At 41.1% G+C, this 27,889-nt stretch overlaps 1 protein-coding gene across 3 annotated transcripts in view; it reads left to right on the plus strand.

Moving 5' to 3' along the window:
* CSMD1 (CUB and Sushi multiple domains 1) overlaps positions 1-27,889 on the plus strand; it is a 1,334,105-nt gene that overhangs the window by 1,213,706 nt on the left and 92,510 nt on the right. For all 3 annotated transcript variants that reach the window (XM_077309265.1, XM_077309276.1, XM_077309285.1), the window contains 6 exons: positions 8,214-8,391; positions 11,001-11,146; positions 12,687-12,767; positions 15,494-15,607; positions 21,847-22,035; positions 24,878-25,024. In XM_077309265.1, the coding sequence (XP_077165380.1) occupies positions 8,214-8,391; positions 11,001-11,146; positions 12,687-12,767; positions 15,494-15,607; positions 21,847-22,035; positions 24,878-25,024 (855 nt within the window). The remainder of the gene's footprint in view (positions 1-8,213; positions 8,392-11,000; positions 11,147-12,686; positions 12,768-15,493; positions 15,608-21,846; positions 22,036-24,877; positions 25,025-27,889) is intronic.

Genomic DNA, 27,889 nt, shown 5'->3' on the forward strand with positions numbered 1-27,889 from the left:
TGCAACCAACCAGACAGGAACCCAAAACATTTCCTACTAAACCTTTGTGACAACCTCATCCCACACTGCTGTACAGGCATGGATGGGTAAAATTGTCTCAATTAACAGACTAGCTCCCTTGACAGTAAGCTTAATTTTTTCATAAATGTCTACACCAAAGGCTGTATTTTTCAGAACTTTTGCTTGATTGGATTTTAATTTTACATAAGTACATTTTACCCTGCAGTTCCTGCATTTCATGGTCCCTTGATCCTCCTGTTTTGTTTGTTTTCATGTTACACCTTCTGCATAAAAAGACTGCACAGAATTTGCAAAATGGATTTGTTCAGGAGGCTCCTTTTATAAAGGGAGTAGTGGCTATTTTAATATCTCTGCACACATTCTAGTTAATTTTACTATATTCATTGTTGGTTCTTTATTGTATTATAAGTTTTTTTTTAATTTTGGTCATCTGCCTCGAATCTCTGCAAGACAGGTAAACTATGAATGAAGCAAGTAAATAAAGATTTGCTCATACCATCTGAAGAAATGGGCCCTAATCCACAAAAGGTTATATTGGAATCCAAAGTTTTTAATATTTAACATGCCACAAGACTCCTTTGTTATTTTTTACTGAAGGCTTTTTTGAAATGCTTGCTTCAATATTAGCCAGATATGAATCTCAAGCTGCTGCTAGCTATACTTTATTTTTGAACATATTTTAGGAAGATTGCATACAGAATAAATGGCTGCCTTTTAAGTGAAAAAAATCGCACTTAGAAATGGAACACTTGTGTGAACGGCCAATACAGTGTTAGGGGTGTTCATTTGTTCTATGTCCCAACTGTATACAGATCCTGGGTTTAAACTATTTATTTATTTATTTATTTATTTATTTATTTATTTATTTATTTATTTATTTAGATTTATATACCGCCCTCCCCGAAGGCTCAGGGCGGTTTACATTAAAACTAGTCAACGATACATGTTTCAAGAGAAGCAAAGTTAGCTGCAGGATCAGCCTGGCCTTTTTTTTATCCCAGTATTTTTCTTGTTGGTTCTATTAGATCGGGGTGCGAGGGGGAAGGCATTTTGAAAAAAATCCATATCCAAATAGCATACTGATTGGTAGATATATTCTAATTTGTATTACTTATTTTATTGTTATGTATTGAGATGTTTAAATATATTTGATCCATTTTGTAATGGCTACATGCAATTAAACTGACTAAAACAAATACTAGACCAGTATTGGGATCCAGAGGTAGGTACTAAACCAGTGGTTCTCAACCTGGGGGTTGGGACCCCTTTGGGGGTCGAACAACCCTTTCACAGGAGTCGCGACAGTGCAAGCAGCTTGGTGGGGGGAGGGCAGTATCCACACAACAGCCTTGCTGGGTAGATCGAGATAGAGCGTTCGTCTGTCTGGAGCAGCAGAAAAGAGCAACATCAGCATGGTGGGATAAGAGGCAGAATTGAACTGAGAAACTCCGGGGGGGGGGATCAATTTATATACAATCATGAACAGTGGATCTTCATGCCATTGGTCAGTTTCGGTTAAATTTCTGTGAAAGAACACTTGCATAATTTTATGGTTGGGGGGGTCACCAAGACATGAGGAACTGTATTAAAGGGTCAGAAAACCTGAAGAAAAAGGAAGCCCACGGGGCCTGCCTGACTGCCTTCACCTCTTGATTGGACCTCAAGGACAAGGATTCTTATCCTCCTAGTTGCTTTTGGAGATTCCAGAGGCAGTAGCCTTTGTCCCTCCCTCCCACACACACCCTTCATTTGCCTTCCCACCCCATCTGCATGCCAGTTGCCTTCTAGCTTGGGAAGCTAGAGGTGTCCTCATTTGCAAACAACTTCCTTTGGATATTGTTCTCTCATCTGGCTTCCCTGGAATGCTGTGCTCTCTCTCCCGGCAGTAAGTAGTAATGGTTACACTGCAACTAGAGACTGAAGTGGTATGTTCAAGTGCTGGGTACTGGGGGCAGGATAAATCTCCCATCCCAATGCATTTCTTTGGATAATCACCGTTAGTGTTGAAAAATTCCACAGAAGTGTTCTTTTGTCACACTGAATCAGCAAAACAACGTGTAGAAAAATGAATAGTGGAGAACTTGAACCTGATGAAAACTCCAGTCACTGAATTTGTTCTTCTTTAGAACCAGCTTTGTGTAGTGGTTAAGAGCAGTGGTCCCCAACCTGCGGGCCGCGGCCCGGCGCCGGGCCGCAAAGGCCATGGCGCCGGGCCGCGGCTCCCTCTCCCCGCCCCCCCCCCCGCAGTAAAAAACTTCCCAGGTCGCAAGTTTGCGGCCCGGGAAGCTTCTTACTGCGGGGAGGGCGGGGAGAGGGAATCAGGGCGCGCATTCGCGCGGCCCGCGGGCGCGGCCCGATCCGCGGGTGCGACCCGCGGGCGCGGCCCGATCCGCGGGTGCGGCCCGCGGGCGCGGCCCGATTCGCGGGCGTGGCCCGCGGGCGCGGCCGGACGCGGCTCGCGGGCGCGGCCCGATTCGCGGGTGCGGCCCGCGGGCGCGGCCGGGCGCGGCCGGGCGCGGCTCGTGGGCGTGGCTCGCGCGGTCCCTGCGGGCGCGGCCCGATGCCCTGCCGGTCCCCAGCCTAATAAAGGTTGGGGACCACTGGTTAAGAGCACTGGCCTCTAATCTGGCCAGCTGGGTTTGATTCCCTACTCGTCCTCCGCATACAGCCTGTTAGGATCCACAAGGTGCAATCCTCCCCCTGCCTATGCTTTATAGCCTTTAGATAAAGGTGCGTAGAGAGGAGAGGGGAACAACTGTGCCATACACCTCCTCTCTATTTTTTTGAAAAAAATGTATGCAGACCAACCTGTGCTGCACTGCACTTTTTTAAACTCTTTTTTAGTTCCTGGTTCAGAATCAGGGATGCTAGCCTCCAGGTGGGACGGGAGGATCCCCTGGAATTACAGCTGATCTCCAGACCAAAGAGATCAGTTCCCCTGAGAAAAGAGGTGCTTTGGGGGGCAGTGTCTATATGGAACATGTGCAAATACGAGCTTTGTATTTTTAGCAAATGAAAGATGTGTTGTCTATATTTGACCCACATGATGCAGCACTGCAAGAGAAAAACCCGCATTTAGGGAGAGCAGCTGATGTTGTGAATGTTTGCATTTCTGCTTCTCTTTGAGGAGAAGTAAAGCAAACATTTGCTTTGATGAGCTTTAGGGGAAAACATCTGAAATATATCAATAGAACAACATAGCTGTTGATGTAGTTGAAAAAGGAGGTAAAAGAAAAAGGAAGCAAGGTAGTGCAGAACAATTGCAATGTAGTGCAGAACAAACTGACTATTTCTCATATGTACTTTAAACAGGTATTCATTGAAGTCCATTATTATTACATTGCCTGGCCACCACACCACCCTTTTATAGCTCACTGAAATGGCAAGTTATTACTTGCCTTCAGCTCACCATAATAAAAGCATGCCAAGGTGTCTCCAGCCCTTACCTGGAGGTTGGCAGTCTGGGTTGGTCTTATTGTCCCCTTGACAAAAACTTTTCCCCTATAACAAAAGATTTCTGGCTAAAGGAATACTTAGTTGAGCCCCCAGCCCCTTGACTTAAATCCTGTGGCGTATTGGACACACAAGGCTGCCACATGGCCTGACCTCTCAAATTGTGCCATGAATCAGTCCTGCCCACTCCTACCAGTGTGCAAAGCAAACGTGTTCTATGCCACTCATGCCTGTGACATGGAGAGGCTGAGCACCTCCTAGGGGCAAAGGGGAGAGTTGTGACTCATACCCAAAAACCATGTCCATGATGATGTGATGCACTCAGGGGACTCCATAGTGATCGCATAACAAACCCAATGTACTAGTCCACAAACACGATGGAGTTTGTGTAAGCTTGTGGTTTGAGGTTCATGATGCCCCTGACCTGTGAAACCCCACAAACCTCCGTTTTACACATTCATGTCCACTCCTATCCAGAATTTTTCCATCAGACTGGAACGGAAAAGCACCAGATTAAAAAAAAGCCCTCTCTTTCTCCCATGATAGGCGACTAGGCAAGTGATATACTACATTTATGCTATGACTTAATGTAAGTATTTAGACATCCTTATCCATGGTTCCTCTATATATTTTTGAAACAGCCTGGAGGGGGTGGAACATGTCCTGCTGTCCAAGTTGGAATAGGGAGCCTTTGCAGCTCCCATCCTCTGTCCCTGCACTCTAGGTTCTTTGCTCTTAGTCACACCTCAGTGCCTGGAGCCAGCAGCAGGTAAGGGGAGAGGGCCCTGGGCAAATGGTCGTGGTGGAGGGCCTGCTAACGAGGGCCTCCCGGCCTACTGACTGCCTGCTAAGGAGCTCTATCCCGGGCCTGCTAACAAACTGGCCAGTCCCCGCCCACCCTACTTGATCCGGCTGTGAGGTGCGGCCCAAAGCCAACTTAAGCTGCCTGGCCGGGGTTGAAGGGAGGGGACCCTTTCAAGGCCCGTTCTTAGGAATGGGCTTTGAAGCAAGTATTTTATATTATTTGTATATTTATGCATTTTATTCTATTGTAAACCACCCTGAGCCTTATGAGAAAGTGAGGTTAATAGGGAAAACAATAATAGGTGTAAGTTAGATATCCCTCTTCTAAAGGCCGTCAGCTCTGTGTCCAGAATCTGAATTACCCACATCTAATTATCCAGTTGGCAGTGTTGATGGTAGGTGTATAGGACCAAAGGAATACTGATAGTGTTACTAGAAATAGACTTGCCTTCTGAATATTGAATGGGAAAATTATTAATTGTGGGAGATGTGCTAAGCAAGAGGGATAACAAGCAAGATCTACAGCAATGTATATAGGGAGAGTACTCTAGACAGAAAACTTATAGTGCAAAATAAATTTAAAGCTCTATCACATGTTCACACAACTTAATATTAGCAAAAAGTAAAGTGTTGAGATGGTGCAATAGAGGATGAATATTTTGGGTCAAGGAAAGTTTAATAGCTATTTTCCACTGTGTAGAAGTCTAGAAAAGAAAGGAGCAGCAAGATGACAGTGTGCTAACTGGGAAGTGGAAGCAACAAATGAAATCAGTAGGCTGGCTAATAATGATTTTCAAAATCTAAAGTGTTCTTTGTATAGTTTATTTCCAAAATCACAGATAATTAAGTATTTGAACAGAAAAAAGTGTCTGAAGTAATCAAAATGGGGTCCTAGGTAGGATACCCGTTTTCCAGGAAGCCTTCCTCAGTGATTAGTTCCTATAGATATTAATAAAAGTAAACATGTATGTAATTAGCAATTCAAGCATTATCAGAATTTACAGTTTATATATAACCTACCTCAGTTACGTAAATGGTTTTATACAGTTCAATAATAGGTAATTATTAATCTGAAGAAGTATAAATAATAAACAATCTGTATTTTCATGAGAGTTACAATCAAAGAAATAATAGTGTAAAAGGAAATATTAAATGATAAACATAGCTCAAAATATCACCTAGGCTTACTGCTCACATGTACTCGGGTCTGTTTGTATGTGTACCCAATCAATACACGAACTCCAAAATATTTTAAGCCCTGTGGTTAACAAGCAGGTGCAAAACAGGTGTTCCCAATAAATCTAATTAAAGGGCTCCGAAGTATACAGTAATTCTCAAATAGACATCAATGAGATTATTCACAAAAAGCAGTTTAAATACCAAGTAGAGTTCAGACCTTTATGAGAGATGGTATGAAAATAAAAGATGAAAAACCATTTTTCTTGTAACAAATGTAGTTGGCTGCTGCTGCTGCTAGTAAATTGACTTGAAGTAATGGTCTTTATACTGAAAAATGAAAAGTCAACCAGCGAATGATTCTGTGCAGTCCAATGGGAGACCAACAGAGCATCCAGGATCTGGTTCCGAATATGGGATATATATTCCATGATTCTAGTTTTTAAAGATCTCATTCACATGCCACATTTGATCATATAAATTACATGTTTTGAAGAATATGTGATAAAATTTCTAATCTGGACAGAAACTTGGTTGGAGTGTGTATAATTATTTGTTTCTAACATAAATTTACAGATTGAGCATTTTCCACATCTATGGTTTCCCAAAGATAAATTCAGTGGCATCCACTTTAATTAATAATATGGATAAGGAAATTACCAATATACATGGGGCACTTCAGACCTTCATTCCTGGAGATAAAATTAATTTAAAAATTAGCTGATATTTATTTGGAACTTAAAAAAAATATTTGGACATACTTAAGGAATATAAGAATACAAAATTCAATCATAATGTCCATGACGACCTGGCAGAGGTAGCTGGCAGAGAAGGCAACCTGGCCAAAAGTGCACAGTAGCAAACGTGGCATGTAATGCTGGAGAAAAGGGAATCCTGCACAGGTAAGGCGAGATAAGGGCAGCCGTGGTCTGTTCTGACTCTGCTGCCCCCTAGTCTTTTGCACCCACATGGCCTGGCTTAGCCAGCAGTGAGCCAGCAGCTCCCCCTGTCCCCTCCATGCCTTCCCAGGATGGAAGGCCGAAACTGCCTGCAGGCTAGGGGGAGTTGTGGGGCCAGCCCAGGCCAACAGCCATGCAGGAGCCATCCATTGGGCTGCTCCTGAGCAGTAGACCTGGGACACGGAGCAGGATGCCCCTTTTTGAATGCGCTGGCAGTGGTGGTGCAGTAGTGGCAGATTATGTGTTCCCATATAATCTGTGACAGTCTGATTCTTGCGCATTTTTTCATGATATCTAGGTCTTCAAGACCTGATAATCCCCATCAAACTTATCTTATTTTCTTATTTTATTATTATTATCTTATTTTCATAGCAATATCCATTATATGAGAACCAGATATAATGGTGTAAAGGCTTTACAGCAACAATATACATAAAATACAGAGCATTCATTGGTACATAAAAATCAGTAGTAACTACTTTGATCTGACCGTACCCAAAGGGTACTTGTTAATGGTTCAGCATCTTCTTGGAGAATAGTGACAAGTGGAGTTCCCCAGGGATCTGTCCTGGCAACCTGGCCAAAAGTGCACAGTAGCAAATGTTCAACATATTTACAAATGATTTGGATGAGGATTTAGAGGGGGTACTTATTAAATTTGCAGACGATACTAAACTGGGAGGGGTAGCAAACACAACTGAAGACAGAATCAGAATACAGGATGATCCTGATAGGCTTGAGAAGTGGGCTAAACTGAATAAAATGAAGTTCAATAGGGACAAGTGTAAAGTTCTGCATTTAGGTAGGAAAAACCAAAAACACCAGTATAGGATGGGAGAGACTTGTCTTGGCAGTAGCAAGTGCGGAAAGGATCTAGGAGACTTAGACCACACATTGAACATGAGTCAACAGTGTGACTCGGTGGCTAAAAAGGCAAATAGGATTTTTGGCTGTATCAAATAGAGTATCGTGTCCAGATAACGGGAGCTGATGGTACAGCTTTACTCTGTTCTGTTTCGGCCTCACTTGGAGTACTGTGTTCAGTTTTGGACACCCCAGTTGAAGAGGGATGTAGACAAACTGGAGTGTATCCAGAGGAGGGCAACAAAGATGTTGAGGGGTTTGGAGACCAAGACATATGAAGAAAGGTTGGGGGAGCTTGGTCTGTTTAGCCTAGAGAGGAGACAACTTAGAGAGGATTTGATAACCATCTTCAAGTATTTAAAAGGGTGCCATATAGAGGACGGAGTAGAGTTGTTCTCTCTCGCCCCATAGGGACGGACCAGAACCAATGGGATGAAATTCATTGAAAAGAAATTCCATCTCAACATCTGGAAGAAGTTCCTGACAGAGCAGTTTCTCAGTGGAACAGGCTTCCTCGGGAGGTGGTGGGTTCTCCAGCTTTGGAAATTTTTAAACAGAGGCTGGATAGCCATCTGACAGAGAGGCTGATTCTGTGAAGGCTTAAGGGGGTGGGAAGTAATAGTGGATGAGCGATAGGGTTGTGAGTGTCCTGCATAGTGCAGGGAGTTGGACTAGGTGACCCATGAGTTCCCTTCCAACTCTATTATTCTATGACTCTATGATTCTAAACATCCGTCCAGGGTATCTGGTACAGAAAGTCTTTCTGATTACCAGATCTATTGACACCTTTTAACATGAGATGTAATTTTCACCAAAATAAAATGTGGTCTACCACTGAATTTCACCTTCCCTAAAGAAATGTGTATTCTTGATAAAATAAAATAATATATATTTTTAAATGCTTTCTTTCATTCATTTCTTTCTTCTACTTTTCAGCACCTTGTGGCTACAATGTGACGTCTCAGAATGGTACTGTGTATTCCCCAGGATTTCCAGATGAATATCCAAATTCAAGAGACTGTACATGGCTTATTACTGTACCACAGGGCCATGGGATCTATATCAATTTCACCTTACTTCAAACAGAGCTCGTGAATGATTACATTGCAGTTTGGTATGTGACATTTGTTTGTTTTGTGCTCTTTCTCCATCTGTCAAAATCTGTAGCCACAATCTCAAAAGCTGTGCAACTAATTGATCTGTCCAGTAAATTTTGTTTGATAGCTGACTTGTGCTGTGCTTCTGTAAAGCAAAGCATCTTTTTCTTTGTCCTATGTCACACCTTTGGTTAAGTTCAGGCTTAAATTATTGGCAAAAAAATAAATAAATACCGAATGGATGCTGAGCCACAAGTTTTGATCAGCTAGTCAGGTGCCCCGTTTCCCTCTTTTTCTTTCTTGTGGCATAATTTTATGTTGTCTTTGAAAATGCTGATTTTTGAAAGGAAACAAACATGGATTGGCCAATGGATGTGATTGGCGCCTGCATAAGTCTTGTCACCTAATATCTTTCTAGTTCTGCTTTCTTTGAGTCAATAGACTAGGATAGATAACATCTGTTATCTGGGAGGGAGGTGACAAGTGTTTTAGCAGGATGATACTTTCATACAAATTTATATACTTTTCCCAGATAATTGATAAGAGGTAGGCCATAAATTGAAGTAAATGCTCGTTCCATACTGCTCTGCTGTATGGATTTTATCAACATGCAACTGTACGACCTGTTGCATTTTGTCATGTTAGCAACTTAAACTAACATTGTTTTCAGTTGTGAGGGAACCTCTGGGGCAGTGATGGTCTCAGAGGCAAATGTATTCTTATCCATCTGCCAACCCAAATGTTGAGTCCTAGAAATGCCACTGCTGTTTAGAATTGTCTGCGCAGAAATATGTACTGAATTTTTCAGACTCCTATTTTAACACAGTATACTTTTCAGAAGAATTAGACTGCTGTACTTGTAGTCAGCCTGCCTTTTAAATACATTACATCCTTTTCCTAAGTTTGTATTTAAAAGATGAAAACCATTGGGAAGATCTAGACTATTTACGTCTTTTGCACTAAAAATAAGCTCTTCATTTTTAAAATTTATTTTATTAAAAAGGCATATATCTGCCAGGGAAGGGGCTAGAAACTAATTTTTTTAATGTATGTTCGGAATTTATAGAACCTACTATATTGATACATTGACATTTTTGTGAATTTTACAAAGCAAAATAAAATGAAACCATTTTTCTTCATGATTGGGCAGTGGAGAAGAGAGGGAGAGATTTGCCCATAATAACAGTCCAATCATCAAAAAGAGGACTAGAGGTAGACCAGAGAAAGGAAACTGACAGAAATATTATACACACAAAATCAGTTTCCAGAAAAATGATCAGGATAAAAGTGATCTCAAAAGAACTGGTAAGAAGCTGGAGGGAGGACTGAAGCAAAAAATAAGGGCACAGAAATGTATGCAGAAATTGGGACCAGAAATGACAAAATAAATGCAGAAGCACTCCCAGTGATAGGAGGAGGGACAGTCATAGTTAATAGCTTACATTGTGCCCACTAGGGAGAACAGGGTATTTTCAAGTAATTCAAAATTTGTATTTTATATTCTGGCATGAGTCAGACACATTTTCCTTTCAAAGTGCAATTGGAGTTGGATTAGGACTATTCAAGTATTTCCCAATATTCATTAGATGAAATCTTATTCATGGCAGCCTTAAGACAGGCATGACATGAATTAATGACCAAATACATTTTTGATCCTAAGGTAATGGAAGGTCAGATTTTACTTAACAGCTGAGAGATTCTTGATACTTCACCATTTCATTCAAATAGATGAAAATGTAAATGTATGTGGTCTGGTAAAATAAATTTATAGATCTGAGAGTTTCACCACCACCACCCCCTTAGGAATATGTTGCTTATGTTCATTAAATATATTTACAATTTAAGCGACATGACATCACATTGGCCCATTATGCATGGCCGCCAAAACGGCGATTTCGGGTCACATGGGAAACGTGGAGGGGGAAGAAGCGAAGCAAACCGGTTATGCACGGGACGGGATGCAACAGTGGCAAAACCCAGAGTAACTGATTATGTACGCGGCGATCCCGGTGCCACTTCTGGTTGCGCCCCGGTCCCCCAGAAGCTGCAGTTTCTTCCGCGTTCTGCTAAAGCGGCTTTTCCGGCGGCATGCATCAAATCTGCAGCCAGTTGTGGCCGGTACCATGCGTTATCAGTGACTTTAGTCGCCACCATTCCACCGCGAATGCGCGCTAAAACCCCCGTGCATAATGGGTCATTAAGGCCCCATCTTGAAAAGACACAATTTATGCAAGTAAGGTCTTTATAGATCTTATTTACTAACTGTACCATTCACAGTTCTCCCTTGCTTAAGATGGCACATGAAATGATGGGGTTGATTCTCATAACAAAGCATTTCACACATATGAAGATTTTTTTCCCTGTATGAATTGTCTCTGTTGATTTTGAGAGAAACAGTAAAACACCTTACCTGTTAATATATAAATGTTACTTGCACAGCTTTCCAACTTTCTCTAAAAAGTTCAGGCTCTTAACTGTCTCCATAGATTTGAATTATCCCAAGCTGCAATTATTAGAATTAACTTGCCTTCTCAAAGATTTAAAGCCATCATCAAGAGAAAATAGTCAATTTAAACCTTAATTATATGGTTTTGCTGACATAGTTTTTTTTTCTTTTGGTCTTTAGGGATGGCCCTGACCAAAATTCACCTCAGCTGGGAGTGTTCAGTGGGAATACAGCTCTTGAAACAGCTTATAGCTCAAGCAATCAAGTCCTCCTCAAGTTTCACAGTGACTTCTCCACTGGAGGGTTCTTTGTTCTCAATTTTCATGGTCAGTCGTCTGCTTTTTATCTTACAGATATAGTGTGTGTGTGTGTTGTGTGTGACAGAGACAGAGAGGTAGCCTTTGGAGCTTTAAAAGAATATTTTCTGCCTAGTGATGTTAAAATAAATTAGATTGGTTTAATTGGCATGATATTTTCATTTAATAAAAACCTCTAGAGTATCAGCCTTTATTATTCGCAGCAAAATGAATGTTAAATATTTAATACTGAGTTACTTGGGTTTTAATATTTTAATGGAAAAAAGCTGTCCCACTTAACCCAGGCCACGCACTCCTTACTAATACATTACTTTTTGATATTAAACACTGTGGTACCCTAATCTTCTGTGAAGAATTATTTTGCTTCCTAGTCAAGGTGGGACAATTCCAGGTTCTAGGAATTGGCAACCAATGAGAGATGAGAGAAATGGGGATTTACAATGGGGGCAGGGTCCCGATCAGCATCCCTATCATGATTTCATTGTGCCTGGCGTGACGCTCTAGTACTCACTCCAAACTCTGTGGTTTTAGGAGAATGCTAGAGCATCACACAGTTCTCAATGTCCCTTCAAGGTCATGCCAGAAGTGACATAATAACACCAAGGATTACTCACCTCCCATTTTCCTCTCACCACCCAGCTGAGTGGCAGTGGGCAGTGGTGGCAGGGGGTAGGAAGTCTTTCACTGCCAGAAAGTAGATGACAACCCTAATCTAGTTCAAAGTGGAAGGCGGACAGTACAAACCCATGCAGAGTTCCAATGGCCTCAGTATGGAGTCCTGCAGTGTAAGACCGGGAAATGTTAAACAGCAATTAATTTCCATTGTAACTTCATGGATTTATTTGGAATTCGTATTATTCATTTTCCTGGCAGCATCTCCCTCCCCCCTTTGGAAAGGGGGAAAGCTCTAATTTTAAGGCATTCATCAGACTTTTTAGCCCTAAAGTATTGGTTTGGTTAGATAGAGTAGGCAAAGGTAGGCAGCATGTATGACAGCCATGGTGATAGTCGTATTAAAAATGCAGTCTTCAGTGAAAACTATCATTTAAACAAAGATAATTGGATGGGTTCTATAAAGTGGCTGAACTCCAGTGCATCATGTTTCATTTTCCGCATGCTGCAACACATCATAGGTATGCATTGGAGAAGTCTAATGCACAAAAGATGCAATGCCCAGCAGCAGTGCTTTGATTTATTGGTTCCTGTATTCAGGTTTCTGTAGTCTATGACAGGGGTAGTCAACCTGTGGTCCTCCAGATGTTCATGGACTACAATTCCCATGAATTGTAGTCCATGGACACCTGGAGGACCACAGGTTGACTACCTCTGGTCTATGGGACACACCGTCCATGGATGAGATGTACTGTGAGTGCTCAGAGCAGTCACAAAGATTACCAATGATAATTTCACAGCCTGCAAGCCATGTAGTCTTTGTAAAAATAGTATAACAAATGAGCAAATATACTTCCAATATATAATGATGCTTATTTTAAGGGAGTGGTGTTATTCTTGATTTTAAGGGAGTGATATTCTTGATTTAATTTTATAGGCTATCAGCTTAAGAAGTGCCAGCCTCCACCAGCCGTTCCACAAGCTGACTTGCTTACAGAAGATGATGATTTTGAAATAGGTAATGATTGATACGTGCTTCTCACAGCTACAGACTTGTTCTGTGTTCATGCTTGGCCTATGTTATATAATTCCAGCTCACATTTTGCCTGTTCTTGAAAGGTTTTGGTATAGAAAGGCAGCTGTAGGTGAAATTTCAGTAGTGCTGAGCAGCTTTACATGGTCCCAAACCATCAGCTTGGTGTAGTGGTTAAGAGTGGCAGCTTCTAATCTGGCAACCGGGGTTTGATTTCTCGCTCCTCCACATTATTTAATTAATAAATTAATTACATTTATATACCGCCCTGCCCTGAGGCTCAGGGTGGTTTACATGAAACATAGGGGAACAGGAACATTGGAACAAAACGGTATAACTCGGTAATGATTTCAGATGAATAACAATAGTAACAGCAATAGCAGAGAGAACAGTGACTAACAACCTCAATATTTTAACTGTCCCATGATTGGTCACTGCAGGGTGTTTGCTTCAGGGGGCCCAGTAGATCAGTGGTCCCCAACCACCGGGCCACAGCAGTGAGAAACTTCCCAGTCCGCAAGCAAATCGGCCGCCAAAGCAGCCGATTAGCTTGCGGCCCGGCAAGCTTCTTTTTGCAGGAGGGGGGGAGAGGGAAGCGTGGCTGCCAGTGCATGCTCACATGCACAGCATGTCCATGCATGCGTATTTGTGCCATGTACGGCCGCAAACGTGCATGCACGGACCTGCCGTGCATGGGCGAAATTGCCACACATGCACATTTGCGGCCACACATGGCGTAAACGCACATGTGCGGATCTGCCGCACATGCCCCAGCGCCCTGATCGCCCTCCCCCCACCAGTGCGCAGCCTAAAAAAGGTTGCAGACCACTGCAGTAGATGTTACATTTGTTTGACCTCAAACAAATGCCTGGCGGAAGAGCTCCTTTGTTCTAGGGCCCTGATTTCCTCATTCCACATTTAGCCAGCTGAGTGACCTTGGGCTCATCCTAGTCCTATTAAAACCAGTTCTCACAAAGCAGTTTTGTCAGGACTCTCAGATCCACTTACCTCACAGGTGTCTGTTGTACGGAGAGGAAGGAAAGGCAATTGTAAACCACTTTGAACATTTACGTAATGGGAAATTCACTACCCCAGCTCCCATGCAGTAACACAAATTGTGGGCGGTTGAGGCGTACCAGGCCAAATGCTCCGCCATGACAGTGCAGGAAGAGGTGGGGCAAGGTGCTACAACTAAAACTCCAGCCTGCTGCCTGGCATGAATCCTCCAGTGCATAAACGGTCTTTGAGACTCCTTTGGGTAGTGGAAAGCAGTGTATAAAAACCAACTCTTCTTCTTCTACATAGAAACTTTCTGAATGCACTCCCAAGCATTTTTGAAATGTTTTCAATATTTCATCCCTTAAAATGTAGCTTGCCAGATAAAGAGTGTCACCTGTTGACAACCAAATAATGTACTTTCAAGCTGTCCAGTTGTCTGCCACACAACTGCATTATTTTCACAAAGCATGAAGAGTTGGGGCCTTTTATAGCACCTTTGGGATTTACTGTTTCTTCTAGTGTTTCTTCTTTTATCTGAGGGGCAGCATTGGTTGCCTTTTCTTCTTGGGGTTGTGTTTCTTTTAAAAGTTGATTTTTACAGTTCTTTCTTTCAACTTTCAGTTTAACAGTTCTTTATTTCAGTGTTTTGTTCTGGGGGCACTGTAGCCCCCAGTTTGGTAGCTGTTGTACTTGTAGTAGTAGTTTGCCAACTTTGGGTCCTATTTTTCTGCTCTAGTTTTCTGGTTTGGAAGGCACTGTTTGGTTCTCCTGCCAGAGCTGTTCTCACAGAGCAGTTCTGTCAGTGCTCTCTCAGGGTGTCTGGCATCAAGAGAGGAAGGGGAGGCAATTGTAAGCCGCTTTGAGACTCCTTTGGTTAGTGAAAAGCGGGGCACAAAACCAGCAACTATACATCCTCTTGACTTTTTTGTATCTGTTGGTGGGGGGGAGGCTGGATGGGACAGCCTGTGATGATTGAGCATGGATTAAGTACTTAGGCCACCCTGTACATTTACCAGTAGCCTGCTGCATTTCCCACCATCAGCTTATATGCGAGTCAATACGTTTTGCCCAGATTTTGTGGTAAAATTAGGTGCCTCGGCTTATATGTGAGTATATACGGTACATAAATATGTAAATGGAACTTTAAAACAAAGCATACCTCTTCTTGAAAATTATTTAAATCTTCTGAAGTACTCTTATAGTGCTAGCCTAAGCAGAGTTATAGCCTTCAAAATCCATTAAGGTCAGTGGTATTAGATAGGCGTAGCTCTACTATGGATGGCAGTGTTACTACTGTAAAGAAATCTTTAGTAAAAGGCCAAAGATTTATCTGATCTGATGAAGAGAAATCAGTTAGTACTGTATAATCTCTAACTGTGGGGAAAACTCAAGGAAAACCAACCATTTCTTAAAAGAAACCTCTAGCTACACTATAGGAGGATTTCTTTCATCATGAGCCTTGGATACAGATGACCAACCATGTGAGAACTGTGAGGAATCCTTGCTCCTTGATAAAGACCCCTACCATGTACATGAGGGGGAAAAATGTGCTAGTTTGATAGTAATATGTACCGTCAGACAACGAGGTATAGAAAACCCTAGTATGTGGTAAGATTGCTAGTTTAATTCACTCTCAAGTTCCTACAGAGTTTTATATGTAGATTTGTTTTATACTACTCTCATATATATTTTATACATTATTGATTTTTCAGGGGACTTTGCCAAGTACAAGTGTCACCCTGGCTACACCTTGGTTGGAAATGACATAATGTTCTGTAAGTTAAAAGCACAACTCCAATTTGAGGGTTCCCCTCCATTCTGTGAAGGTATGTATGAAGAGAAATTACGGTATTTCCCTTTTTTTTATTTTGTATCTAAATTCTGCTTTAAAACAATTTAATGACAAAAATAGACGTCTACATTGTATGAAAGCGTTTTTTTTTAATTGAAAACATCAGAATCTGAAATTATGGATTCAATAAGTATAAACTATACATGCAATAATCTTTGAAAAGAACAATTGTGCCAATGCTTTTCTTGGCAAAGGAATGGGGAAAAGAAAAGCATTAGCCAAAAAATGGGAAATGGTCATATGCACAAACTTTTTATATCACTTCCACCACTTGGTCCTTATTTTCCTTAAGGATGTTAATTTGGGCCAATGAGGAACATTGTAACTATAGGACAACCAAATTTACAAATTATTTCAGAATTAACAACACTGTCGACAAAACACTGTGATTCTGTTACCTTACGGAAATATCAGAACTGTGGACATTTGGAGCCATTTGGAAATTAAACAGAGAATGGAAATAATTCCACCAGTATTGATCACACTTCTTTGTTTTTAATGTTCCTTCTTAATTCAGATGTAACATAGAATAGAATAGAGAATACCAGCTCAGGGAAAAGGCCACAGTCGTAGCATTCCTGATTTAGGAGAATGAGAAAGCAAATTTTGATTATAGAGTAAATGTTTTAAAAGCACATTCTAAATGTCTTTATTATAAGAACTCCAACATGTACATAGTGTTCCATGCATATACCAGTAGAGCTTCCCATGTGCATGCAATGATACCATTTTAAATCACAGATGTCAAACTCATTTATTACAAGGGCCACATCTGTCATTGCTTTGTTGTGCCAAGCCATTAGTGTCATTAAATGTAATGCCTGGTATCAATTTCTTCCTTTGCTTTGAGGCCAGGATATCTTTCCACTCAGAGTGGCATGCACAGGGCAGCCCAATAGCCTCCCAATCCACATGCTGGCCCTCTGTCTCCTCCTTCCACAATGTTGCCCTTGTAGTTAAAGAAGGCTGAAGGGAAAAGCAAAATTTCTTCTCCTCTGCCTTTGCTGTCCTTCCGCCCCTCCAAACACAGGCATGCTATTTAACCTCAGCCTCATTGTCCTGCCCCCTAGCTATTTCCTATATCTGACAACTTCAACCACGCATGCCTCACACTTGCTCCCTCTCAGCCATTCCCCACCCCTGAGCAGCCAAGTTGCTTGTACTAGTTACTCACAGGCCAGATAAGAGCCATGGTTGTGGCCCCCATGCAAATAACATTGACACATATGTTTTAAATTATTGTCATGCTGTATTATTGCTGTGCTTTAGAGATTTATTGCTGTGCTTTAGAGAACTATTTGAAGAGGAAAAGTAGTGCAGCATAATCATGCCTATATGGTACAGTTAGGATCTGTGGCTACTTTTGGAGTGACATCAAATGGTTCCTAGGTCAGAACAATCAGGGTTGCAAGAATCTGAAAAAAAAATCATACTATTTCATAGAATCATAGAGTTGGAAGGGGCCATACAGTCCATCTAGTCCAACCCCCTGCTCAACACAGGATCAGTCCTAAGCATCCTAAAGCATCCAAGAAAAGTGTGTATCCAACCTTTGCTTGAAGACTGCCAGTGAGGGGGAGCTCACCACCTCCTTCAGTACCAGGAGACTTCCAGTGTGATCCTTTGGTGGACTTTTCTCCACTGCTGAATTCTGCTTAGGAATGCATTGTACATCTAGTATCTATCCTAAAGCAATACAGTTCTTTGAAACTATTTTCTTCAATGTAGAATCTTATGATTGTAATGGGCAAAATAAGTTCTTGAATAAGACAGCAACAGGGACCACATAAAAAACCTTAAAACACAGAGTGGTGAGAGAAATTATCTCACTTTCACTCTCCCCTCCATTTAATCTGTTCATCTCATCTAGTGTTACGCAGTATGAGCACTGGGCAGAAAGTGAACTCATGGCAGCCTACTGTGTAGCCACAATTGGGAAGAAAAAACAAACTCTTAAGTTTCGCTGTTATACTGTCTCTTGTTCATATATGTACATGCTGGTGGCTTCCCCCCTCCCCCAATCTGTGCAGATCCTCCCAGTCCTTTCTCACCAGAGAAATATAATATGTGAACTGACACCGAACCAATTCTGTTTTGTATAGCAGCAACTCCAGAGAGTTCTTTCATAATCAGAAAAGCTATACCAGAAAGTATAGATTTTAAGCTTGTGAACACTTTTAGCTTCTGTTTAATTCAGTCATATACAAATGCTTCAGATGAATGAAATTCTCTGCTTTGGCACATGGTATTTCAAATGGGTTGTTTTTCAAGCTACAAGATGGATCTTTATCCATCAAAGGTGTTAGACTCCCATCTGAAGGTTGCCTTTTAATGTTTAAAAGTCTGTTTTTCTTTTTGGTCCTTAAAAAAACATTCTCCGTGCTTTGTTATTGCTTTGGTAATCATTCTGGGGTCCTTTAGGAGTTCATACATGATTTACCGTTGTGATCTGTAATAGTACTGCTGCCAAATGCTGGCTAACCTTTGCTTTGTTGGGTGAATAGTCTGAATGGTTGACTGATGTTTTATTAGTGGGCATTAATTGCTGAGAGTGGTTTCTGCTGGTATCAATGTGAGCTTGGAAAAGATGACCTCTACCAGCAAAAAAAGTTTTGCAAGCCAACTGCAATACATATCTACCTGCTGCGCCCTGTTGATTAAACACCAATCCGGTTATGATATCAATTTAAAAACATCTAAAGCTTTAGTGAAATGACCTAGCTTGATTTCTAAAAATAAATTGGGCGATTTCAGAAAACAAAGCAAAACAGAGTAATACGGAGGCCCCTGTGTATATTGGTCAGTACTGGTAATTTCAGCAATTCCTATGATGGAAGTGAAACTTTGAGGAGCTGGTATGACAGTGGAAATCACTATAGTCATGTGCGTTAGTGTACACAAATAGTTCTGATTTATGTAGACATCATGTGAGCACAGATGCTCAAAAACCTGAGAAAAGGGCCCATGTAAGTCTATTCAATCTCAGGGTTAAAACAGCAGCCATCTGTACCAGTCCATAGCTTGTTGAAGAAATAGCACTAAATTATTTTGATATATAACCATTGAATTAGGAGAACAAAAGTTCAGTTTAAGCCAACTATCAACGTTTCATTTTTCGTGCTTTTTTTTTCCTTCCAAGACATGTATTGTTTACCTGCCCTCATCACTGTTGCTTTTCATTGTGAAATATTAATTCTCATATTTAAATCAAGCATATATTGTGTTTGTGTGTGAAATGCTATCAAGATGCAAATGACTTATGGCGACCCCATAGGATTTTGGAGGCAAGCGGTTAAGCAGATGTGTTTTGCCAGTGCTTTCCTCTGCAGTCTTTCTGGAGGGCCTCACCTCCAAATGCCAGCTCTGCTTCTCTTCTAATATCTGACAAGATCAGGCTATACTATGCCATTCCACATCCCAAAATATTTGAAATGGGTAATGGGTTTAAACTTCAAGTACAACGATATAGGCTAGGTATCAGGAAAAAATTTTCACAGCCAGAGTAGTTCAGCAGTGGAATAGGCTGCCTAAGGAGGTGGTGAGCTCCCCCTCACTGGCAGTCTTCAAGCAAAGGTTGAATACACACTTTTCTTGGATGCTTTAGGATGCTTTGGGCTGATCCTGCGTAGAGCAGGGGGTTGGACTAGATGGCCTGTATGGCCCCTTCCAACTCTATGATTCTATGATTCTATGATTCTATGAAATTGTTTTCATTTTGCCAATTGGCTGAATAGCATTTTAAACCGTTTGAAACACAGCACCGTGTGACTTGCTGATTCATAGCATTCATGCACATCAGACAAAGTATCTCTGACAAGGTGAGAGAGAACAGCAGTCAGCCATGGGAGGGTTGTGTCAAAGAAGATAGCAAGTGGGAGAAAACAGTATTCAAGTTTTATTTGCTTACCACTTAAACATTAATGTCTGAGCAGACACATCCACTTAATCAGTTTCTCAAGACAGGCTGGGATATCCATCCCTAAGTAAGTAAGTAAGTAAGTAAGTAAGTAAGTAAGTAAGTAAGTAAATAAATAAATAAATAAATAAATAAATAAATAAATGTTTTATTATGTTTATTTTTTTCATTCTATATTTTTGTCCCAGAAAGAAGGGCTGTTTCCTATATATTATTATGTATCGTTTAATAAGAAGCAATGTTCTTTGCTACAAGACACTTTACTTATTAATACCTGATAAATTCCAGTCTTCTAGATGCAGCCAGATCTTTTGTCACACTTCAATTCATTTCAATTTGTCTCTCACCTCCCCAGCATTGACCTTTACTTTTTTTGCCAGTCATACTTCCCCTTCCCGGAACTACAAACTATCTCATTTATTTCTGACTCCTAAAATAATCTTTGACTTTCACTAATACACTTGTAAACCGATGTACCCATACAAGAATAAATTTGATGTACTGTTCTGAGATTTAAAAAGAGTTCCCTGCGATGGGATGTTGTTTCCTGGGTCCTACGGTGTGACAAAATCCAGGTTTATGTTGGCTAAAAAGAGCCAAAAGAAGTAATTAGCAAGCTGTATATGGTGAATGGTCAACAGCATTATAGAAAGGCTACGAGAATAAAGAAGGATGTGGACCTGTGGTTTTGATAGATATTTTGATGCAGCCCAATTACAGGGAGAATTGTTCTTCTAATGAAGTGCAATGTTTTGAGACAGCACATGGGAAATGGAGCAGAAAGAAAAATGACAGATTATGGGTTGCGGTATGTGAAGCACTCTCCTTACACAGCTTTTGGAAGCAGATTGGAAAAAAAAACCCTGACAAAACAAAACTTGGAGGCATTCTTCAAGGGAACCTCAGGGCAGTGAGGCATATACTCACTACCAAGGAACCACTGAAGCTATTGAGATAGTCTTTGGTTCTTGTGGATTTTTTGTGTGTCCATTAGCTCTTATTTGTTTTCTGCTGTGCAATTTCCTGCCAGTGTTTGCTTTCCTTCTGTATTTTGCTGTCTGCTGCTTCAGAATATATATTTCACTTATAACATCAGTTTGTGGCATTTCAAACAACAGTGCTTATACCAAAAGAACAGACCTCTCTGTGACGGCCCGCAACTGGGAGGCAGGCTATAGATAGGTAGCACAAAATGGCAGGACAAAATCAGGCAGAACTTATGGATAGTGTATCAGAAGTTAGCCTGCTCTGAACAATCGGAGGCAGGAACCAGGATGAGATAAGGCCAAGTGGAACAATGTTGGGTCCTCTAGTCACCAGATCCAGTTAGGGATACCAGTGTCCTGATGGACCTAGGGATCCCCTGGAATTACAGCTCATCTCCAGGCTTCAGAGATCAATTTCCCTGAAGAAAATGGATGCTTTGAAATATGGCCTATATGGCATTGTACCCCACTGAGGTCATCCCTGTCTTCCCCCAAATCTTCAGGAGTTTCCCAACTTGAATCTATATACCTTCATCCTTCACTGATATCCAGGGGGGACCTGGCAACACTAGATCCAGTGAATCTAAAAGTAGCAGAAGAATGGCAAAATTTCAGAAATCAGCCCAGCTCTTCCCTCTGCTCAGAAGTGACTCTGAGGGGATAGGAAATAGCATGCCCTATTTTTAACATCTCCCCAGTAAGCTAAAGTGGCTCCTCACCTAGTCTGATTAATATTATTAGAATCTGTAATTACACAGTGAGACCACAACATCTGTCTGTCTCACTGAATGTGTGAGAACAATGGAAAATATGTAGGTTTTTTTCAAACAAAAAATAACTAGTTAACGTGGGTCACATACATTTCTGGAGAAAAAGTTTTAAGTCAGTATGGGTCTTGAATTTCAAGAAATCACAGCTTATTTTTGACCCCTGAATTGCTTGATGTTTCTAGTTTTTATTTGTTAATCAATTGATATGTGATGGGACCCGCAATAATTTGAGGTTTGTGTAACCTTTCTCCCCCCCATTGCTCTTTTGAAAATGTCCCAAGCACATGAACTTAGAACATTCATTTTAAGCAGTTAGTATAAAAGGTTAGCATGAATGTTTCTATTTATTTTCATGAAATTAATGGCTAATTTATGGCCTAATGGACAATGCAGTTTGTGAACAGCATCTTTGTACCTTGACTGAGTTCTCTTCAGCTTAATATAAGATCTCCCATATCCGATCAACTTTTTAATAAAAATAAATGGAAAGATACTGAAAGTAAACCATGTTTTTTATTTCTTTCTCCATCTTTCTGCACAGCACAATGCCCAGCAAATGAAGTCCGTATGGATTCATCTGGAGTAATTCTCAGTCCAGGCTACCCAGGCAACTATCCCAATTCACAAACCTGTGCCTGGACCCTTAAAGTTGAACCAGGCTACAACATCTCTATCTTTGTAGAAACATTTCAAAGTGAAAAACAGTTCGATGAGCTGGAAATATTTGATGGTAAGAATGATTCAGTTATCAGTATTGGGAGGACAAAGCTAATGCTAAATGCCAGTGTATCAGACAGTGGTGTAGTTTAGTGCTGAACAGAAATGGCCAGGCTATTTTCAAACAGGTTTGCCCTTGTAAAACAAGTTCTCTACACACCATTCAATCAGTGTTTTGTAATCCCTTTCCTAAAAGATGTGAAACAGTTCATATGGAGAAAGAGTATGACTGTAATGAGGACAACTGGGCTGATGTCTCCTATTCCAATAAATTATTCATCGTTGAGTAATTGGGTTGAATGTGAATAGAGATAAACTTTTAGATATGCATTCAGATGCCCATATAATCAAAGCTGTATGGATGAATACGAATTTGTCCATCTGTTCTTCATTGCTTTCACTGGAATGTCCTCCATCTACCTTATGCTCCAATGAGTCGTAGTATCTGACTACATCCGGATTGGAACAAAAGCCTGGTTGAGTGGTATTAATATGCAAGGTGGACAACCTGCACAATGTGGCCAGACAGAGCACTGCCTGGGAAATAATGATGTGGCTTTCTGATCAGATGGAGAACAATGGGAATTTGTACAATTAAATCAGAGTCCAATAGCACCTTTAAGACCAACAAAGATTTATTCAGAGCATGAGCTTTCGAGTACAAGCACCCTTCGTCTTGTGTTACCTCTGTGACATCATCATATTACTAAATATTACTATCTGGAAAAGGAAAAAGACACTGAACAGTAATATATCAGGACTTAAAGCAAGTTTGAGAAAATATGAAAAGATACAAAGCTTTTTTTTTAAGTCCTTTCATGCCATCAATGTAAGAGCCTCTTGTGGCGCAGAGTGGTAAGGCAGCGACATGCTGTCTGAATCTGTCTGCCCATGAGGCTGGGAGTTCAATCCCAGCAGCCGGCTCAAGGTTGACTCAGCCTTCCATCCTTCCGAGGTCGGTAAAATGAGTACCCAGCTTGCTGGGGGGTAAACGGTAATGACTGGGGAAGGCACTGGCAAACCACCCCGTATTGAGTCTGCCATGAAAACGCTAGAGGGCGTCACCCCAAGGGTCAGACATGACTCGGTGCTTGCACAGGGGATACCTTTACCTTTACCTTATGCCATCAATAGACCCCCCTTTTCATATCTAAAGACAAGCATTTCAAAAGAATCGGGCACCTCATCAGTCTCTTTTTAATGACTGAAATTATATATTTTGATGGCTGAAATTATCTCTGTTGTTAAGAGAACAGGAATTCCATGGCAAAGTGCTTATATAGACATCTTTCATTTAAATTCTAGCTGCTGTGTCCCGTCCCCCCGCCCCTGCCCCAGATCTTCCTTTTCATTGACTAAAAGTAAAACAGACTCATTCTTTTCTATGGAACTATCAAGGGTCTACTATTGACTTACCCGCTGTAGAAACAAGGCTGAGGGGGAAATGCCACGCTAGCCAACAGAAAGTTGGAACATGCTGGTTAACTATAACTCCCAAAATATGGTGTACAAAGTAATATATGCAAAGAAGAAAAAGAGAGTCATATCTCTAAGTGAGAGGAAATAATATGAAAGGATAAAGCAAAATTACAGAAAGGAATAACTGGGATAAACAATTAATGTCAACAAATGCTGATACACGTATTTCATGGTGGCCTTATTTTTCACTGAGCAGGTAAACATGGGTCTGGGTGATACCATTTCAGGATGCAGGTTGCAGCTAACTAAGTTGGATGGTCAGTGCTTTCACACACAAAACTAAAGATCAATGAGGAATGCCACTGAAGACTGCATTCCTTGGGATCAGAATACAAGTGTTGGCAGCTCATAATGTTGCTCCGACTACAATTCACCAGGCTTTTGAATTGTTCTCTGGCTCAAGATTGTATATTGAATTTCAGCTGTCATTCTTCTTCTCCCACCCTATTTCCCCTGTGGTTGCTACTACGACAGGCTGGTGGCGGTAGATGTCTGCTGGATACTCAATGAACATATGACCAGATGCAAGCAAGTTGCCTCTCTCTCCTGAATTCCCTTTTTGGCATATCATGTGTTATTTTGAAAATATCCAGATTACTAAGGGCTAAACAGATAGAGGCACACAGAGAAAAACTAGAAAATGCAAAGAAAATTCCTGGGGCAAGATTTTTCTCACAAGGAGGTCTTCAGTGTTCCTCATAAATCAGTGGGAATTGTGCCTGGGGAGTTTGCCCATTCCTCATATTTGTTCCTGGCATACTGTTTTTCTATATGCAGAGATTACTTTTTTTTTTATGAAGAAGAAGCGTTTAATAATGTCTTCAGCTGAAGTTGTATGTCGAGACAGCCACCACATTGGAAACCAGACCTTTGACAGACTGTACAGAAACGTGTAAGAGCCTCTTGTGGCGCAGAGTGGTAAGGCAGCAGTCTGAAAGCTCTGCCCATGAGGCTGGGAGTTCAATCCCAGCAGCCGGCTCAAGGTTGACTCAGCCTTCCATCCTTCCGAGGTCAGAAAAATGAGTACCCAGCTTGCTGGGGGGTAAACGGTAATGACTGGGGAAGGCACTGGCAAACCACCCCGTATTGAGTCTGCCATGAAAATGCTAGAGGTCGTCACCCCAAGGGTCAGGCATGACCCGTTGCTTGCACAGGGGATACCTTTACCTTTACAGAAACGTGGCATTTGAAGGAAATGAAAATGGTCTCTCTTTCAGTCCATGAAAACAAGAAAATACATGTCTTGAACATATTTTCAATTACTGAATACTTATAATTACAATTTTGCTAATCTTTTATGGCTGTGGAGATTTTCAGCATTTAATTAAAGGATCAGTTAAAATTTGTTCTTTTTCCATTTTTCACATTTTCCTCAGGTTCTTCTGGTCAAAGTCCTTTACTGGTTGCTCTGAGTGGAAACCATACTGGACAACTTAATTACACAAGCAAAACCAATCAGTTGTATTTGCGCTGGTCAACTGACCATGCCACTAGTAAGAAAGGATTCAAGATTCGTTACTCAGGTCAGTAGTTAACGATCAGTATGAAATTATGCTGAAGGTCAGTTCACAGAATATGTACCAGAAAGAAGCACTATAATATGTGCACCAGTCTCACATTACCTATGACATTACATTACTTATGACTACATACATGGATTATTGCTTAGCGGTACTAGTACGAATTAGCATTGTTATAAGGCAATTATCTATGTATTGTATTTCTAATTATGAAGGGGGATCTCAACATGCAGACCATTAAATCTCCACACTGTGGTCAGTTACAGCAGGGGTAGTCAACCTGTGGTCTCCAGATGTCCATGGTCTTCAATTCCATGGACATCTGGAGGACCACAGGTTGACTATCCCTGAGTTACAGAGTAGGGACATGTTTTGGCAAACCTGGGTCATCTACCAGATTTGCATAAAAATCCTCCCTCCACTAACTAGTTGTGCAGTAGACCCATGGTTGTCAACATACAGCACAGTTGAAACCTTGATATTTAGGAAAGTGCACATTGCACATTGGAAAAAAACGTCTCCCAATTCTGTGCCTTCAGGGGTTAGTTTGATGGGGGAACACTCAGGGATTGACTTGCTTACACAGCATGGCTAAGTGAGGAGTCAGGCACATCTCTGTGCCTGTGATCTCTTCCTCCATGTGGAGAAGCAGGATATTTTGGGCCCAAAAAATTGTTTACAAATGTTAAGTTCGTGGTACATCAGAATGACCAAAAGGACCAGGAGAAAATATTTTCAGCTTTAAGCAAGGTAACATTTATAGCTTTGATTTTTAAAATTTTTTTTGAAAGATTAGAAATGTCTGTGATAGTTAACAATGCATTGAGATGTATTTGCCAGTAGTGTTCACATGGAACAAAAATGTAATGAATGTACACAGGGCAGGGATATATCTAATCTTGTAGTCGGAGAACAGCTCAGAGTAAACTTTGCTCATGTTTCACTGACAGCATGTTCTGAAAGGCTGTATAGTTCTCTCCGTGTCCGTAAGTTTTACATCTGATGCAGGAGAGACAGCCAGCATGAGAGAGGAATAACAGCAAGTAGCAGAGTAAGCAAGCAGGCATGAATCTTAATGAGGGAAGGCAGCAGCATGAAAAATAGAAAAGAAACTAGAGGCTTAAAAAAGCTATTGATGCTATGGCAGCTGTGACTGAGCCAGCAGGCTTCCTCACAACTATCAGCCTATTGTAATGATTTACTGCCTGCCTCCCTCCCTCCACTGTTCCTCCAACCATGACTTTGCACAAGGGTTGGCAAATAGCAGATGTCCGACATTTTGTAGAGTTCGCTAAACTTTTCTTCTTTTGATGGCTTCTAAAATGGAAGGTTTTGTAGAAAATAATCCTTTTCATCTTTTCTATCACAAAATGCTCACGTAGATGTGAGCCCGCTGAGTCTGAGCTATGCAATGGTTTAAGGGGGAGAAATCCACATGAGTATTGATCTATGGGCTACTGTATGTTCGACTGGCCAAAAACAGACCCCTTTCTCTCGGAGGATTTACTTGTAGCTGGGTTTTTCCTGTGCTTCTGTGATTACACCCTGCAAGCACAAAATTCTTGTTAGCTAAAGATGGAAACATGTAGGTAATGTCTGTTGGACAATCCCACAAGTCAGAAGGCCATGACCAGGACTCCCTGTGAGCCAAGGTAGAGACCAAGTACTTCCTGTTGTTTCTTGCTGAAACACAATAAAACATACAGAATACTAAAATATATGGTTTTCATAATTTATTCATAACCTGTTTTTATCGCATAATTTGGATTTTTAAAGTGTGGAAATACACAGTCTCAAATTTATAATTTAGAAAATACTTACCCCATCCTTTGCATATTTAGGATGGCAGTCCTAATATTTCCCTAACGAGTGGTAACTGGGGTTCATGAAAAGTTAAAGTAAAATTACCATCTGAATCCCACATTCTCACTTGGAAATTTGCTTCTTCAGCTGTTAAGATGTGACACACGAGGCCAAGGAGATAAACAGAAGGATTTTTTTAGTTCTCCCCCTGGCTGTTTACAGTGTTGCTTTGACAGCCCTTGCGTATAGACAGAGCCACTTTATACACATGCAGTTGCTGACTATTGTTTAGATGGGACTTTTTCATAAAGAGAGGGAACGATTCATAACAGGAATTGCCATTAAAACAAGCCAAAGTTGTCAACCAAAGGCCTTAACTGTATTGCTAGGAAAGAGTATCGATCTTGGTTTCAATGTATTGGAAGATACCTTATTTCAGAAGCGGAAAAAATATATTTCTGCTTACTCGGTGTCAATAAGACAAAAGACATTGATACTCAATGAACTAATTCTTTTTTAAAAGTTTTAAAATCCATTAAACTGAAAGGATTGTCCTCATAAGCTGCTTCTGTATGACCGTTTATGCACTGGAGGTTTCATGCTGGGTTACAGGTTGGAGTTTTAGTCGTGGCAGGTGGCCCCACCTCTTCCTGCACACACACAGGGGAGCATTTGGCCCAGTGCACCTCATCTGCCCCCTATTTGTGCTCCTGCATGAGAACTGGGGCAGTAAAGTGCCCAGTGCATAAACGGTCTATGTGAACACAGAATGTATTCCTGCTTTTATTTGAAAAGAAGATCTGTGAACTAAGCAGCACTCATAGGATGAGATTGTCATACTTGTCTGTCATTCTGAAGTGACGGAGCCTCTCTCTCCGTTTGTGGGAGTCAGCTGACCTTCACAAATCCCAAAGAGGGCAAAGTAGGGATGTTACACTGGAAAGGGAGAATCAGCAGAAATGACCTTGATTTTTCTGACAATAGAAGTACCATTCCATCACTGGAACAGATGGTAGGATACAAGGTTTTGCTTCAAGATATTATTGAACTTCACAGCCCCATTTA

This window comes from Paroedura picta, chromosome 1, assembly GCF_049243985.1.
Source record: "Paroedura picta isolate Pp20150507F chromosome 1, Ppicta_v3.0, whole genome shotgun sequence".
Taxonomy (NCBI): Eukaryota; Metazoa; Chordata; class Lepidosauria; order Squamata; family Gekkonidae; genus Paroedura; species Paroedura picta.